This window comes from Hemibagrus wyckioides, linkage group LG06, assembly GCF_019097595.1.
Source record: "Hemibagrus wyckioides isolate EC202008001 linkage group LG06, SWU_Hwy_1.0, whole genome shotgun sequence".
NCBI lineage: Eukaryota > Metazoa > Chordata > Actinopteri > Siluriformes > Bagridae > Hemibagrus > Hemibagrus wyckioides.
In genome coordinates, this window is record NC_080715.1 from 11,083,605 (window position 1) to 11,100,963 (window position 17,359).

At 39.3% G+C, this 17,359-nt stretch overlaps 2 protein-coding genes across 2 annotated transcripts; one reads left to right on the forward strand and one right to left on the reverse strand.

Annotated features, from left to right (window-relative positions):
• Window positions 1-3,929: 3,929 nt before the first annotated feature.
• Window positions 3,930-10,481, reverse strand: tmem169b (transmembrane protein 169b). Its single transcript, XM_058391030.1, has 3 exons — window positions 10,332-10,481; window positions 7,810-8,177; window positions 3,930-6,401 (listed from the first exon to the last, which is right to left on the reverse strand). The coding sequence occupies exons 2-3, from the start codon at window positions 8,072-8,074 to the stop codon at window positions 5,770-5,772; spliced, it is 897 nt and encodes a 298-aa protein (XP_058247013.1). The 5' UTR covers window positions 8,075-8,177; window positions 10,332-10,481; the 3' UTR covers window positions 3,930-5,769.
• Window positions 10,482-11,175: 694 nt separating this feature from the next.
• LOC131354887 (protein SIX6OS1) lies at window positions 11,176-17,346 on the forward strand. The gene is made up of 15 exons (XM_058392973.1): window positions 11,176-11,352; window positions 11,511-11,568; window positions 12,569-12,625; window positions 12,733-12,859; window positions 13,015-13,104; window positions 13,198-13,385; window positions 13,474-13,495; window positions 13,572-13,671; window positions 15,208-15,358; window positions 15,477-15,526; window positions 15,773-15,948; window positions 16,691-16,820; window positions 16,953-16,991; window positions 17,092-17,116; window positions 17,207-17,346. Exons 2-15 carry the CDS (start codon window positions 11,517-11,519, stop codon window positions 17,344-17,346), a joined length of 1,347 nt encoding a protein of 448 aa, XP_058248956.1. The 5' UTR covers window positions 11,176-11,352; window positions 11,511-11,516.
• The last annotated feature ends 13 nt before the right edge of the window (window positions 17,347-17,359 follow it).

Consider the following 17,359-nt stretch of genomic DNA (forward strand, 5'->3'; position numbering starts at 1 on the left):
TATATACTTCCCCAACTGTTTAATTAAAGTTAAAGATAAACTAGTAGTATGCTGGAAGTTACCAAGTTTTGGGACACCCCTCCGAATCACTGAATTCAGGTGTTGCAATCACTTCCATGGCCACAGGTGTATGAAATCAAGCACCTAGGCATGCAGACTGCTTCTACAAACATTTGCGAAAGAGTGGGTCACTCTCAGGAGCTGTACCGTGATAGGCTGCCATAAGTCCATTTGTGAAATTTCTTCACTACTAAATATTCCACAGTCAAACTGTTAGCGGTATTATAACAAAGTGGAAGCAGTTGGGAACAACAGCAACTCAGCCACGAAGTGGTAGGCCACGTAAAATCACAGAGCACAGTCAGCACACGCTGCCAACTTTCTGCAGAGCCTTACATACAAGTGTAACTGGACTCTAGAGCAGTGGAGACATGTTCTCTGGAGTGACCAATCATGCTTCCCTGCTTCCAACTCTGTAGCAACAGTTTGTTGTACGTATATATGTATATGTATATATATATATGTATATATATATATATATATATATATATATATATATATATATATATATATATGTGTGTGTGTATAAATCTCAGTAGTTTGTATAGCCCCGACCTGCTTGTATGGAGAACGTCTCCTACGTCTCCTAATAAGACGACGAATGGTGTCATGGGGTATTTCCTGCTACACTATATTGCCAAAAGTATTCGCTCAACCATCCAAATAATCAGAATCAGGTCTTCCAATCACTTCCATGGCCACAGGTGTATAAAATCAAGCACCTAGGCATGCAGACTGTTTTTACAAACATTTGTGAAAGAATGGGTCACTCTCAGGAGCTCAGTGAATTCCAGCGTGGAACTGTGATAGGATGCCACCTGTGCAACAAATCCAGTCGTGAAATTTCCTTGCTCCTAAATATTCCACAGTCAACTGTCAGCTGTATTATAAGAACATGGAAGTGTTTGGGAACGACAGCAACTCAGCCACGAAGTGGTAGGCCACGTAAACTGACGGAGTGGGGTCAGCGGATGCTGAGGCGCATAGTGCGAAGAGGTCGGCAACTTTCTGCAGAGTCAATCGCTACAGACCTCCAAACTTCACGTGGCCTTCAGATTAGCTCAAGAACAGTGCGCAGAGAGCTTCATGGAATGGGTTTCCATGGCCGAGCAGCTGCATCCCAGCCATACATCACCAAGTGCAATGCAAAGCGTTGGATGCAGTGGTGTAAAGCACGCCACCACTGGACTCTAGAGCAGTGGAGACACGTTCTCTGGAGTGACGAATCGCGCTTCTCCATCTGGCAATCTGATGGACGAGTCTGGCTTTGGCGGTTGCCAGGAGAACGGTACTTGTCTGACTGCATTGTGCCAAATGTAAAGTTTGGTGGAGGGGGGATTATGGTGTGGGGTTGTTTTTCAGGAGCTGGGCTTGGCCCCTTAGTTCCAGTGAAAGGAACTCTGAATGCTTCAGCATACCAAGACATTTTGGACAATTCCATGCTCCCAACTTTGTGGGAACAGTTTGGAGCTGGCCCCTTCCTCTTCCAACATGACTGTGCACCAGTGCACAAAGCAAGGTCCATAAAGACATGGATGACAGAGTCTGGTGTGGATGATCTTGACTGGCCTGCACAGAGTCCTGACCTCAACCCGACAGAACACCTTTGGGATGAATTAGAGCGGAGACTGAGAGCCAGGCCTTCTCGTCCAACATCAGTGTGTGACTTCACAAATGCGCTTCTGGAAGAATGGTCAAAAATTCCCATAAACACACTCCTAAACCTTGTGGACAGCCTTCCCAGAAGAGTTGAAGCTGTTATAGCTGCAAAGGGTGGACCGACGTCATATTGAACCCTATGGATTAGGAATGGGATGTCACTTAAGTTCATATGCGAGTCAAGGCAGGTGAGCGAATACTTTTGGCAATATAGTGTAGATCTGAACCAGGGCATCACTGAGCTGCTGGACAATCTGAGGTGCAACCTGGCGGCATCAGATGGACCGAAACATAATGCCCCAGAGGTGTTCTATTGGATTTAAGTCAGGCAAGCATGAGGGCCATTCAGTGGTATCAATTCCTTCATCCTCCAGCAACTGCCTGCATACTGTCGCGTGAGGCCGGGCATTGCTATGCACTAAGAGGAACCCAGGACCCACTACACCAGCGTAAGGTCTGACAATGGGTCCAAGAATTTCATCCCGATACCTAATGGCAGTCAGGGTGCCATTGTCTAGCCTGTAGAAGTCTGTGTGTCCCTCTATGGATATGCCTCCCCAGACCATCACTGACCTACCACCAAACCAATCATGCTGAACAATGTTACAGGCAGCATAATGTAATCCACGGCTTCTCCAGACCCTTTCATACTCAGGGTGAACCTGCTCTCATCTGTGAAAAGCACAGGGTGCCAGTGGTGGACCTGCCGATTCTGGTGTTCAGTAGCAAATGCCAAACAAGCTCCATGGTGCCAGGCAGTGGGCACAGGGCCCACTAGAGGACATTGGGCCCTCGGGCCACCCTCATGAAGTCTGTTTCTGATTGTTTGGTCAGAGACATTCACACCAGTGGCATGCTGGAGTTCATTTTGTAGGGCTCTGGCAGTGCTCATCATGTTCCTCCTTGCACAAAGGAGCAGATACCGGTCCTGCTCTAGAGACTGTGCTGGGAGACACAGCAAACCTTCTGGCACATCAATATGTGCCATCCTGGAGGTGTTGGACTTCCTGTGCAACCTCTGTAGGATCCAGGTATTGCCTCATGCTATCAGTAATGACACTGACCCTAGCCAAATGCAAAACTAGTCAGTGGCCTCCACCTCTAAAACCATTCCTGTTTTGGGGATCTCTGCTACTTAACTGACCAGATCAATACTGACCAGGAGTTTAATGTAACTTATTGGATTATTGGACACAAATGAGGCCACATAAAGGCACAGTGGAGCTGAGTGTTTCCATCAGAATGTCTAACAGACTAAATTAAATCACTATTGCTTTTAATGACTGATGTTTACACTTCATTTTCCACATATACTCCAGTACCGGTAGCAGTGCTACAAACTTAGCATTCAAATGTTGAGTACAGAAAAGTAACATCTTTAGAACATATTGAAATACTATTTAAACTGATAACTGTATCCAGCGGCATATTTATTAAAATTTTGTTTAACATAACCATATTATAATTCACTGTAGATTTCATGCTAGACGTACAGCTAATGGCGGCCATGTTTGTTGTGACAGTTTCTCAGACTCACTCCCATAATACCTTGTGAGGTGGATTTAGCATTTAGTTTATTTGGTTTGATTTAAAATTGATCTTTTTTGGTTGTGGTTTTATTTATTTATTTAAAAAAATGCTAAAAGTCTTTATAATAAATGTTAATTATATAACATTTTGATAGCATTTATGTGAGGCAGTGATTTGCTGTGATTTGACTCCTGTCATGTTTATATGTATTGCTTTTTTATTTATTTTTTATTCATTCATTCATTCGTTCATTCATTCATTCATTCAGATAATGCTCTGACCATGTCTGATATTTCTGATTGTGGTTTGGCATTTTTCCTGACATAACATTTTTAGAATGCAGGTTGAAGGTTGTGGAAAAACAGCAGGTTGAAGAATGAAGGTTGTGGAAAAACAGCACAGTACAAGTACAGATACAGCACTAAAAATGTACTCATGTAAAAGTACACTGTTTTTAAACCACTTAATACTTCCTGAGAAAAACTACTCAATTACAGGAACCAGAGTATTTGTAATTCGTAACTTTACACCACTGCTGGTTATGCATGACCTTATGTTCCTTGAAAAACACAAAGAAAGCCATTTAGTATCACACCTAGACTAGATATCAAACGGATGGAAAGAACAGTCATTATATGAGTTGAAAACAGTGTAGAGCCACATATTCCATTTTATGGAAAGGTATGAATTTTATTTCATTTTGTTTCATATTGAATACTTGGAACACATGCACAATTATCAGTGTGTAACAAGAAAACTGATTACAATAAATACCAGCATTTGTCCTGTGATACATTAGTGAAATACTTAATAACAGTAGGTGTAACTCATACCTTCAGTGTTTTTATCATTTAAAAAGGCAAAAAAACACATTATTTTTGCACTAGGAAAACCAATTTGTGCAAAACAACAAAAAAAAAATTAAAATACATTATCACCAGTATTTAACATATGCTTTATAAAGGTGATGAGCTGTACAGCAGAGGGCTTTAATGGAAAATAGGACTTTAATTTAAACATATTTTTCTTTATTTTTCAATTGTAGTTTCAACTGTAGTAAAAGATCTGGCAACAACTGCTAATTATCCAGACACAATTTGTTCAAATAAATAGAGTTAAAATAAATAGCATAAATATATGAATAAAAAAAAGGAAAATTACCTGTGGGAAAAAATAAAATAAAACAAATGCCAAAGAATCTTGAATAAGGATTCAACAAGAAGCTTATTACCTCATTTGTAAGCCTTGGGTTTTTACGTGGTGTATACTGACATAGCTACATTACACAAGCAATAATAAGACCCCTATACTGTATGTAATCACACTCCATCAATACAATGAGGACTAATCTACCAGCACAGATGCACGCAGTGAACATTACTTCTTCAAGTAGGGCATGTTTTACTAGACCAACATCATTTTGACCAGTCACCAGCCATCTAATATCATCAGTGGGATTTTTGTTGGACGCAGGAGTGGGCAGTTTGTATTCCGATTAACATTAGCATTGAATAATATGGTAATGAACTGGGCACAGTGCAGTGCTGTGTGAGGCTTATGCTCATTCAGTCATCTTCAGTAACAGCTTTTATCCTTTTTTCCCCCCAAAGGAATGGGACTAAAACAGACCTACAGAATTATCTCCAGTCAGCTTCATAGACCATTTGTTAAAAAACTTTGAAATGTTGTTCATTAGAGGATTCACACTAGTTTCTAACTGTAACTAAGGTTAGCTGTGAATCTGTAGCTAATGTTAGTCAGGTGACTCTGTAGCTAATGTTAGCCAAGTGTATCTGTAACTAATGCTAGCCAAGTGTATCTGTAGCTAATGCTACCCAGGTGAATCTGTAACTAATTTTAGCTAAATGAATCGGTCACTGTTTTTGGCCAGGTAAATTTTTAACTAATGTTAGCCACCTGCACTTGTAACTAATGTTAGCTAAGTGAATCAGTCACTATTTTTGGCCAGGTAAATTTTTAACTAATGTTATCCACCTGCAACTCTAACTAATGTTAGCTAAGTGAATCGGTCACTAATGTTAGACAACGGTATCTCCAACTAATGTTAGCTAAGTAAATCTGTCATTAATGTTAGCCAGGTGAATCTGTAACTAACTAACTAAGAATTCAAGCCCATCCAGGCCTCTAATGCTAGCCGAGTACTTTAGAAATTACATAATAACATAATTTATTAAAAAATAATGAAAATACACCAATTTCATAAGTTCTATTAAAAGAGGACTCAATATACTTGCCAGTAGTTTACGAACTACTGCTCTTTTGGGATTCAAAGGTTGACTGCAAAATAATAGAGTCAGTGTTTCAAACATTTCAATAACTAAACAAATTTGCATCATTTTCTGAGTTGTTTCAGAGCTACCTTGCTATCAGGAAGCTGACAGATTCAGCATTCAGTGCAAACTAATGACATCAGATAGCAGTGATTGGTCAAGTTGAATGTTGTTCCAGGAGTAGATTTTCCTCTAAGACACCCAGAGGACATTCAGCAGAGTCCAGCTCTCACACAGAGGAAGTCTGCACACTCTCACCCGGACCTTTCCCCTGTAGGCTCCCGGAGATTGTGTCCGAGTCGAGTAATTCTACAATGCTGTATGGAGAGCAGTCCTCCAGGCCCAGTTTCCCACAGGCCCAGCCACAGAATCCTTTTTCTAGATCCCTAACCGAGAACCACCACTCACTGAACACCCAGGACACCTGCACCACCGCCGAGTACAGCGCTAAAGACAACGACACAGCCATGATGATCAGCGGGTAGGAAATGATGAGAAAGGGGCACACTATGATTTTGTGCCAGAACGTCCGCTCCTCGTTGTACACCAGGAACACGTTATACCAGGTGAGCGTGCCGTAGTAAAAAGAGGTGATGAAGGAAAGCAGGAAGATGACGGGAGCACACGAGAGACTCCACAGCACCACGTGAGGTCCCTGATCTAAGCCAAAACTACATGAGCGCTTTGCTCCTGCTGCTGCTTCACACTCAGCATCCAGACGCTCTTTGGACTTAGCCATTTCACGGAGCTCCTTCTCAGTCAGTGTGACGTGAATGTCCACCATCTGACCTTTCTTTTTCCCGCGTGTGATGGTACCGGTTAATGTCACATAGCGGCTGTCGGGGGGTATATTCCAACCTCCTGAAAATCCAGAGTGAGTAAATAGCATTACTGATTTGTTAAGATGAAATTGTACTACAGTGTTATTGAATTTGAGTTGATTAATTTTTTATAACAGCAGCTCTGAAACTTGATTAATTTAAAAGCTAAAAGATTAATTCAAAGCTATTAATCTATTCATTCGAATACATTTCTGTAACAACTTACACAGGGTCTTGTTTGGTGTATGCGCCACACAGACAAAAAAATGTAAAGGTTATTACAAATGTAAATGTTATTGTTTAAGCCTTCTGATATGGCAGAAAATGGCAGGATTTTGCACTTTGCTGGTTCTCAGTTAAAAAGAGAGTGTGAATATGTGATTATCAGTGCCAAAGTGCAAGTGAGACCATTCTTATTTTAGCCTTAATAGTTCAATAATAAAGCAGTAATGAGTTTTGATTTGTGCCAGGTATGTTTGTCTTATAGCCAATAAAAACCATCTGTCATTCTCAAGACTCCTCATTCATATTTCATAAAAATAACATCCAAATTAGGGATTTCTATCAATTTCTGGGATGCCTAATAAATTCTTGGTTTTAAGTGAGCCATGTGTTCATCATAACAGATCAGGATTGGATTTTATAAATATTTTAGACAAATCTATCTTCAACCAATATGAACAAATCACGAAACCCAGAAGAGCTCACACAAAGGCAAAGCTCATACATTTCACTTATGGTAGGAAATACTGGGAATTCATTACCACTGGTTTTATTATTACTATTGATTTTGTGTCTGGAGTTACAAATGAACACAAGCTGTTCGCATTTATTCCCTGCAGATACTAAAAAATAAGCTTTACAATTTTGGAATGCAAGTTCCAGCTAGAAAACCTGGAAAAGCTAGGAAGGTTTTCGTCCTGTTTTTGCAAAATATTTCAAAGAATGTACTGCAATAAACTGTGACATCATTATTATTTTTTGTTGTTTTCTGGAAGGTCCTGTCCACTGGAAATCATGTTAAATTCCACTGGAAATCATGCTAAACATTTTCTGTAATGATTTTTTGGTTCATAGTTTGTTGCCTTTTTTTTTTTTTAATTATTATTAAAAACATAATAATTTGATAATAGGTTTTTTTATATTAATAAAAAATGTATATATTTTTATTAGTCAGTTAAGTGTATTTTATATTTGGTATACAATATATTTAATTTAATATCATTATGTGATATAGCATTATTTAAATAGATAATACAGATTACTGTATAATTATTTTGTCATAAAATCTATTAAAAAACAAAAACAAAAAAAAAACATCTCCAGCAGAACTATGTCCAAAGTGTCCAAGATAAATTATTAAGCAGAAAAAGCCTGGTCTGCAGAAACAGTGTGTGTGAAAATATGTCAGGGCAAGGACTTTTATACATTTTTACACATCAGTTTACCTTCCCCAGTTGGAGTGGCGAGAAATTTAGCCCCTTCCTCTAAGCTTCTCTCTGCGACTTCCACATCTCCACTTCGCTCATCACCGTCAGTCCTCTCAGTGTCAGAACGGTACACGATGATGGAATCGGGCCGTGGCTCTCTCTTCCTGCGCTTCCTGCGAGTGCTGGTTCCACTGCTCCCTTCCTCTGCTGGAGCTGTAGATGTGTCTGACTGTATGGATGATGGTTGGGGGCTCTCTGACCCTGACTGCTCCACCTGCTCCATGCTGCACTGTCGAGTCACTCCTGTGTGTTAACAAACCTCTGCAGGAGACGATGTATGCGGATGGCCTCAGGCAGCCTGGTGTTCACTTTCGAGCATGGTCCTCCTGAGACAGCAACAGAAAGCATGGGTTGGTCCTCTTTTGAAAACCACAACCTAGTAGATATATAAATAGACTTTGTGCATATAATAATGCAAGAAATAAAATAATAAAACCAAAAAGAAAAATAACGAAAGATTGGAGCACAGATTGATTTTATGACTGTGATCCTAATAGCCTGTCAGGTCAAATGTTAAGTAAATTCAACCATTAGAATGTATATCTGAAGTTTTTCCAGTACATATGGAACATTTTATTCACAGAAAGATTAAAAACAGTGGTGCAGTGTGTAACATTTCCACCACAACATTAGGGTTTAGGTTATTGTCTGCATGTACTTTCACCTGTTTTTTTTATTGTAGGTTCTCAGATTTCTTCCCATTTCCCCCAAAACTTGCCATTGTATCTGGGCATTGTGCACTATGACAGGCTGATACCCAATCTATTGGGTTGTCCAGAATCCCACCTAACACCTAGTGGTTAGTTATACACTATATGGTCAAAAATAATGGGGACACCTGACCATACGCATTTTATCCCCCTTTGCTGTTATAATAACCTCCACTCTTCTCTGAAGGCTTTACAATAGATTTTTTGGGGATTTGTTCCTTTAGTCACAAGAGCTTTAGTGAGATCAGACACTGATAGCAGACCAAAAATCCTGGGGTGCAATCAGTGATCCAGTTCATCACAAAGATGTTCAGCGGGTTGAGGTCAAAGCTCTGTGCAGGACACTCAAGTTCTTCCACTCCAGGCTTGGCAAACCATGGAGCTTGATTTTGCAGGGGGGCATTGTCATGCTGAAACAGGTTTGGGCCTCTTAGTTCCAGAGAAGGAAAACTGTAACACTACAACAAAGTAAGACATTAAATACAATTGTGTGCTTCGACTTTTTTGGGGGCAAAAAACAAATATGGTGTGATGGTCAGGGGTCCAAATATTTCTGGTCATTAAGTGCATTTTTTTAATGGTTATTGTGCTTTAGATTAAGAAATAAACATAATAATTTCCATTAACGTCAATCAGGCTTAACTGTAATAACCTAATAATCACGACAACATTCATTAAAAAAAATAACACGACAGATGTTGCAGGCTTGCTAGAGCTCTGTGTCCCCAGGTCCCACTTTGATAACCATAATTATACAATATAATAATCAGTAAACGTAATGCTGATGCCTGATCCTGATACACTTCAGCCTGCCTGATCCATCCGATACTCTATTTCTGTTTGGAGTCATCTGCATTTATGACTCACCCTGTGCTGTCCCACATGCATATATCGTAAACAATTTTTCCGCTTCCTAAAATCATTTCATATCCAAGACTCACCCTTGATGATACATAAGGACTGCTACTGTCATCATAAAGACTGTCCTGTGCGCATCCCAGGACTGTTATTCACAATATACTCACACTAAAAATTCCTTCAAGCCACTTCATACTGCTCTTCTACACCTGTATACTGTAACCATTAACAATTGAGAAGAGGACAAGTTCCCTTTTTGAGACTGCGCCCTTTGTAGGTTTCTTCTTCACATCGTCTGGGGAGGTTTTTCCAAGCCGCTGCCACTTCTGGTTTGTTAATCATGGACCTTTTTGTGACAATGCCTATTGTTGAATGTGATGCCTTTCTAAAAAAAAAATAAGAAAACTGCTATTCTACCACTCATAACAACAAGATTTAGGCATGCAGGAGAGAATAACTGAAATAAAAAAAGAGGGTGTCATTAAAAAAACAACAACAGCAGCATATTTCAGCAGGGCTGATTGAGCTTGGGAGCTGTGGGAGTGTGTCTGTAAATGCATTAAGTCCAATTCAGCATAATGGAAGTTTTGTGTGCCGACACCCTTTTCCGTCTAATGGAGCTCCATCATCTATTGTTTCAAAAGCAAAGAGGCTACACAGAGGGGGGAAAAAAGGCACAGAGACAGCTTGCAGAACAGGACAATACATCATCTCAGTTTAAGATCACTAATGCATGTATGTACACTGCAGTTAAGCTGTGATGATGCCTTGCATTTAGTGATTTATTTCCAGAAGATGTTTTTCCTCTTCCAGCTGATCTCCTCCGCTTGATCACACCGCACCACCGCTGAACCACTGAACACCGAGTGGCGAGTCAGAAACTCCAAAACAACAACAGCGAAACAATCTTACCCGCACAGACACGACTGGACGATCCCGGCGATAATCCAGACTCGTATTTTATTTCATATCAATTCTAAAATCGACAGCCGCCATGCAGATGCGCCTTCAATCTAGCACAGATTTAACCCCGCCCACTGATCCTGCAAAACTCGGTCCCAGCCAATAGGATTCGTCTTTGTTCCAGCTCGGCTTTAGCCACGCCCACAGATTCAACCCAACCGCTGTCACACCCAATGGGAGCTGCGCTGCATTCCAAACCGCTTCCTTTTCGACATGAAATGCTCTAGATTAGACCGGAAAGAACACTATTGCTCACTAAGTATAGTGTGCATGCCGAGAAAGTGTTGCTGCGTTTGGGATACAGCCCTGCTTTCTTTTAAATTAAGCTATTAATTCGATGTTTGATTACAGATAATGAGTATTAAATAAAATCTACTTTTTCTGTATGGGTGTTTTTTTTTTCTCAACAGTTTTTAAACAATAATTTACAATATTATAAATTTTAACGATTTTAAAAAACGAATAAACAATGAACTTTAAGGACAATTTTGAGAAATTGCGTATTTTGTGTTGTATGATATCCTTCTCATTATTATTAGTAGTAGTAGTACATATATATATACATATATATATATATATATATATATATATATATATATAGTTGGCATATTTTTAATTTTGACACTGGGTTAAGAAAATGCATTTGAAAACAATTTTCGTGTCCTTTAACAGACCCTCGTGCACGATAATTTCCTTATATGGGCATTTGAAATTATATTATAAATTAGTTTTTTTTAAGCCAAAGCATTTGGAAATACGTTTTCCATTTAATGTACGTTGGATCCGATAATAATTAAATTTATTAAAGTAGTAATATTTATTTAAGTTGTAATGTGAATTGAGGGTGCGCGTGAGGGTGACGTTTTTCTGTGAGACCGTTAGCATCTTGAAAACAAACAAACAAACAAACAAAAATTAACAGTATTTAACGGGACATTAGTAAATAATTGAGCGCCTTTTATAATATCAGGTGAGATATCTTCATGAATGTCGAAGTGTAAACAATCGAGTAGGATTTTGTGTTGAAGTTAGATATTTAGCTAATAAGTATTTGTTAGCTAACATTAACCACAGGAGCTAACTTGCTAAGTTGTACCTCTCTCACGCCTTTGTGGGTTTCCTTTTTAGGACATAATGGAAGGTCAGTCCGGTTTGGGAAATTTGGACGACCTTATGCTGCAGTTAGGTGAGTTTCTGAACCTTTTCTCATTGTTTGTCCTCCTGAAATTTGACACTGACACCTGTACTTGTTCCCTCTACAAACTACACAAGTCTGTCTGTGTATTTTATATTTTATTTATCTCTGTAACATTATGATTTCCCTTTACTGAACCTAAGAGGTCCAAACCCAAACCTGTTCCAGCATGACAGTGCCTCTGTACACAAAGTGAGGTTCATGAAGATCTCAAGTGGCTACACAGAGCCCTGACTGAACTGGGAAAGCCAGAGGCACCTATGCTGAACATCAGTGCCTAAACTCACAAATGCTCTTGTGGCTGAATGAAATGAAATCCCCACAGCCATGCTCCAAAATCCGGTGTAAAGCCTTCCCAGAAAAATGGAGGCCAGCAAAGGCAGATCAGCTCTGGAATGGGAAATTAAAAAAAAAAACAAAAAAACACATGGTTGTGATGGTCAGGTGTCCACAAACTGTGTTTGTTTCTATAGTTCTAAATGATTATACAGGAAAGTACTGAAAATACTTTGTCATGTCACTGACCAGGCATAACATTAGATCCAATCACACGGGCCAGTCTTCGCTCCCCACGTGCATCAATGACCCTTGACCGCCCATGACCCTGTTGCCGGGTTCACCACTGCTGCTTGGACCACTTTTGATAGATACTGACCACTGCAGACCGGGAACACCCCACAAGAGCTGCAGTTTTGGAGATGCTCTGACCCAGTCATCTAGCCATCACAATTTGACCCTTGTCAAACTCGCTCAAATCCTTACGCTTGTCCATTTTTCCTGCTTCTAACACATCAACTTTGAGGACAAAATGTTCACTTGCTGCCTAATATCTCCCACCCACTAACAGGTGCCATGATGAGGAGATCATCAGTCTTATTCACTTCACCTCTCACTGCTCATAATGTTATGCCTGATTGGTGTATATTTAGGCTTGATAATATCCTGTTGACGACAAATTAGAAATCCTAATATTTTTTAATACCTTTCACAGCTTTAGACATTCGAGAATGTGACCAGAAGATGGATGACCTTACACAACAAATTCAAAGTGAGTTTTCCAGGCATAGTTTAACTTAGCATCCAGCAATTATTACAAATATATCATCACGCTTCTGAAATTTTGAATTTGCTTCCTAAACGTCTCTGCTCCTACAGTTTGTGAAGCGGCCATAGAAGAAAAGAAGAAATTCTTTAAAGAAATTCAGAAGGCCATAAAGAAACTAGAGGAGCAAATCGAGCAAAAACAAAACACAGTCAAATGCTACAAAGAAAATGTGAAAAGGTATGTTAAAAGCAAACCCATGGAACTAATCATCTAGCTTTCATATTTTTCAGGACTGTGTACTGTATGTTACATTAAATGAGAGTTATTTTTTAATATTTAAGCTTTTCACTACAGTTAAAAAGAAAACCCCCATCCTATTTTGTGATCCCCAGTCTTTGTAGAACAAGTGATCATCTAATCCAGTATGAGACGATGCTGGAAGCTGAGCTTGAAAGAATACAGGAAAGCTGTAATCAAGAAATGTATGAATAAAATTTCAACATGAACACAGAATTGTCTTTCATAGTACTCACAGCTGTGTGAATTAACACAAAAGTCCTTTTTTTTGCCCGAAGGAAGCTGTTTAAGGAAAGAATGGAAAACTACTGGAAAATATTTCAGCAGCAAAAAGAGGAGTATTTGCAGAATCCGCTAGCCGCAAAGCTCATAAAGAGTCAGGCTCAGATCGAAGAAATTGAAGGGAGTATCCGAGCTTTAGAAGAAGAAATAATAGCAAAAGAAAAAGAGTTAAAAGCTCTGCAAGGTAATTCATCATCCAGATATCATGATGTCTATATTTGTTCTATTATATAATCTGCATTTATTTATTTATTTATTTATTTTTTATACAGAGGACAATGACAAATGTGACAGGTAAATATATAATTTATTTTAGTTTCTGCTTGTTTGTAAAATGTGACACATTCCCTAGCCGTGAATCTTTACTCAGTGTTCAGGAACGTGCTGAAACAAACCAACAACCAGCACCGTTATCTGAGAGTGATGCTCAGTCTGAAGTTGCTGTAACATCTCAAGATCCTCAAGCACAGGTACAATAATCCTGCCCTTCCAAGGATATTTTAATCTTTCTTTTCACTGACGCAAAACTGTATGTCTGGAGGCTTTCATATGCTTAAAAAAAGCCTTTCAGTTACAGTTTTACTTATAACTGGTTATAACATATATCAACATCTCTTCACTATATCAATGATTACACATTTTTCTTTCTGTATTCACTTATGTGGACTGTCCAAGTCTCTGTGAATAAGTTGTCAATATACACTACATTGCGGAAAGTTTTGGGCCACCCCTCCAAATCATTGAATTCAGGTGTTGTTTTTCAGGGGTTGGACTTGACCCCTTAGTTCCAGTGAAAGGAATTCTTAATGCTTCAGCTTCATACCAAGACATTTTTTTGGACAATTTCATGCTCCCAACTTTGTGGGAACAGTTTGGAGATGACCCCTTCCTGTTCCAACATGACTGCACACCAGTGCACAAAGCAAGGTCGATAAAGACATGGATGAGTGAGTTTGGTGTTGAGGAACTTCACAGAGTCCTGACCTCAACCCGACAAAACACCTTTGGGATGAATCAGAGCGGTTACTGCACATTCCAGCATCAGTGCCTGAAATCACAAATGTGCTTCTAGAGGAATGGTTAAAAATGACCATAAACATTTGGAGATTGTCCAAAAAGTCTTGGGATGCTGAAGCATTAAGAGGCATTAAGAAGCATTCCTTTCACTGGAACTAAGGGTCCAAGTCCAACCCCTGAAAAACAACACCAGAATTCAATGATTTAGAGAGGTGTCCCAAAACTTTTTGCAATATAGTGTATAATTGATAATATGGGCACATTAAAATAAACATGGGATTTGCTTTGCGGCTACACTGTTGTCAGAGCTGCTGTTACAGAAAATGAATCAACAACTTCTGTTCGATTATAATTGAGTATTCAGGTAGACAATGCAGGTGTGAATAGGGTCCATTGAGTCTCAGAGATGCGTTGTGATCCAATCACTCAAAGCACTTTCAGAGTTTGGAGTGCATATGTCCACCTAACATTTGTAGCGTGAATGAAAGCACCATGATGGACCCTGGACAGCAATGAAGGACTGCATTGCTTTAGCCAGACAGAATGTAATCGTTGTGAAACTGAACAGTACAGCTCACTGCCTTGCTGTTACGATGATACAAAGGCAGATGCTTTTTTGGTAGCTTGTTTCTCATCTCATCTCCTATACATTTTTTAATTTTGTTAGCACATGATTGAAACATTTGAAACAGCCTGTACAGCAGGAATACAGATGTAATACATGTGCACCCTTACGTTTGTGCAAAGGATGAATGAAATCTGATCACAAGTGGTAACTGGCGACGTTAAAAATGTAAAGGTAATGTAAATAGCTATGCATTCTGGTTGTCCACTCGTGACCCAATCACTCGAGACAGACGTTAAAAGTCACAGTTACAATCCCTTTCATCAGCACCTGGATAATTAGCCAAACTACACTATTTAAAACAGATATTTACATGAAGGTTCTTTTAGTCCATTATATTTTCTTATCAATTTCTGATGTCTAGGGTACGAAAACTGAGCGAGAGGATGTTCAAATTGAGATGGATGAGAAGTCTTCGGAGAACAATCAGGCCCAAGCAGATGGTGGTGATGAGTCAAATTCATCTGGAGTGGGTGTAATTGGTAGCACCATATGGGCAATCTCAGAAATAAGAGGTGGTAATGATGCAAATATTTCTGTTTTTTTTTTATGCCTGTTGAATACAAATGACACTGTATTCATTTTAAACTATTTTAAGCACATGTTTATATACTGGTATATTTTATCCCACAGACCATAGTCAAGGATCAGACCAGAATGAAAAAGAACAACCAGCTGAAGTGGTATTACTGACATTAATTCACTGATACTGTTCTGTAGCATGCAGCAGGATGTATAGAATTTCTTTCATTGAGAACCGTCTGCATTTCACAAAGCACTTTTAATATATCAGAAAGAATATCTTCTGATCAATAAACAAATTCTCATATAAAACAAATTCACATTTTAATACCGAGTGATGTTTCGAGCCTGTAACGTGTGCTGTGTAGGTTCTTCGTGCATACAAATTTCTTTGACTTTGTAAGCAGGACATGAATATGAACACCTCATGTGTGTCTGACACAATGGAGGACACGATGGAGGCTGAGGAGCAGCAGGAATGTGCAGAAGCTAATGTGGAGGAGGGCGGTAACGCTGGAGCAGTGTGTCCCCCATCATCCCCCATCCTCATGAGGGCACTGGATATGCCACCTTTCAGTCTAATGTACAGTACAGCCAGAACAAACCTTATAGATCTGTATTCTTAAATACTAGAGAAAGTGTATATAAAATCTTTAGTACAGAATTCATAGTCCATTATATGGAGAAGTTAGAAGAAGTTCATACTCACTAAATTTTAACCTTAATGGAAACACTTTCTATAGGGCTTTCAAATTACAGCTTGCTGACACGTAAGAAGCAGCCTTAAAAATGACAGATTCTCTGCTAGGGAGGCATGGTGACACAGCCGCCCCTGCAGCTCTGGGGACCCCAGCTTGATTTAGAGTTTGGATTACTGTCTTTGAAGAGATTCACATAACAGTTTTCTCCCACCTTCCATAAAGAAAATAATCCAGTAGGTTCACTGGCTGCGCTAAAGTGCCCATAGGTATAAATGTATATGCATGTGGTGGACTCGTGTCCCATCCAGAGATGCTCTGATCCAGTCGTCTAGCCATCACAATTTGGCCCTTCGTCAAACTCGCTCAAATCCTTACACTTGCCCATTTTTCCTGCTTCTAACATCAACTTTGAGGATAAAATGTTCACTTGCTGCCTAATATATCCCACCCACTAACAGGTGCCATGATGAGGAGATCATCAGCGTTATTCACATCACCTGACACTGCTCATAATGTTATGCCTGTTCAGTGTATATATTTGTGTGGTTTAGTGACTGTGGTTAGATCCTTGTTTGTTCATATTTTAAGATAATAAGTTAATTATTCGTAATATCTCGTGTGTAGTAGCAGTCCCAGTAAATCTCAGGGTCACCAGGAAACACCAGCATTCGTGTTCTCCATGAACTCTGGACCTAACACACCTACATTCTCTGGCTTCGACTGCAACGTTGAAGTGGGACAGAGCCTACATGAGGTTAGGCCATTAAAAAAAAAAAAAAAAAAAAAAAAAAAATCAAATCCCTGATAATCTTCACTGAAATTAAGCTGTGTATGTGTGCTATATTTATCTGGCAACAGTTATGCTGTAACTGTTTGTGTTTTCTAGGAGTCACCTTTCACATTCTCCAGCTCTTATTTCAGCAAGGTATGCAATTAGAGTAACAAAGCTAAAGGAATTATTTTGAAAGCCTTTGGTCTTCGGAAAAACCTTTTTTATTAATTGTTTTTATTTATTTTGCCTGTAGAAATCACCTGAAACAAAGCTTCCAGGTAACATTGTTTTAAACGTGAGACATAAATGACACCTCATTTGTCTTGTGGTATGAATATATGTGATTACTGTTTTCTTTGCTTTGACAGGATTTCTGTTCGATGAATCAGAGGAGAGTCACGCAGAGGACGAATTTGCTTTTTCTTTCAGCTCTAAGAGCCCTCAGCCCAGAGAGTCAGCAGGGACTGGAGACACTTTCCCTTTCTCCTTTAGCTTTGGAAAATTTTAACTTTAACTTTAAT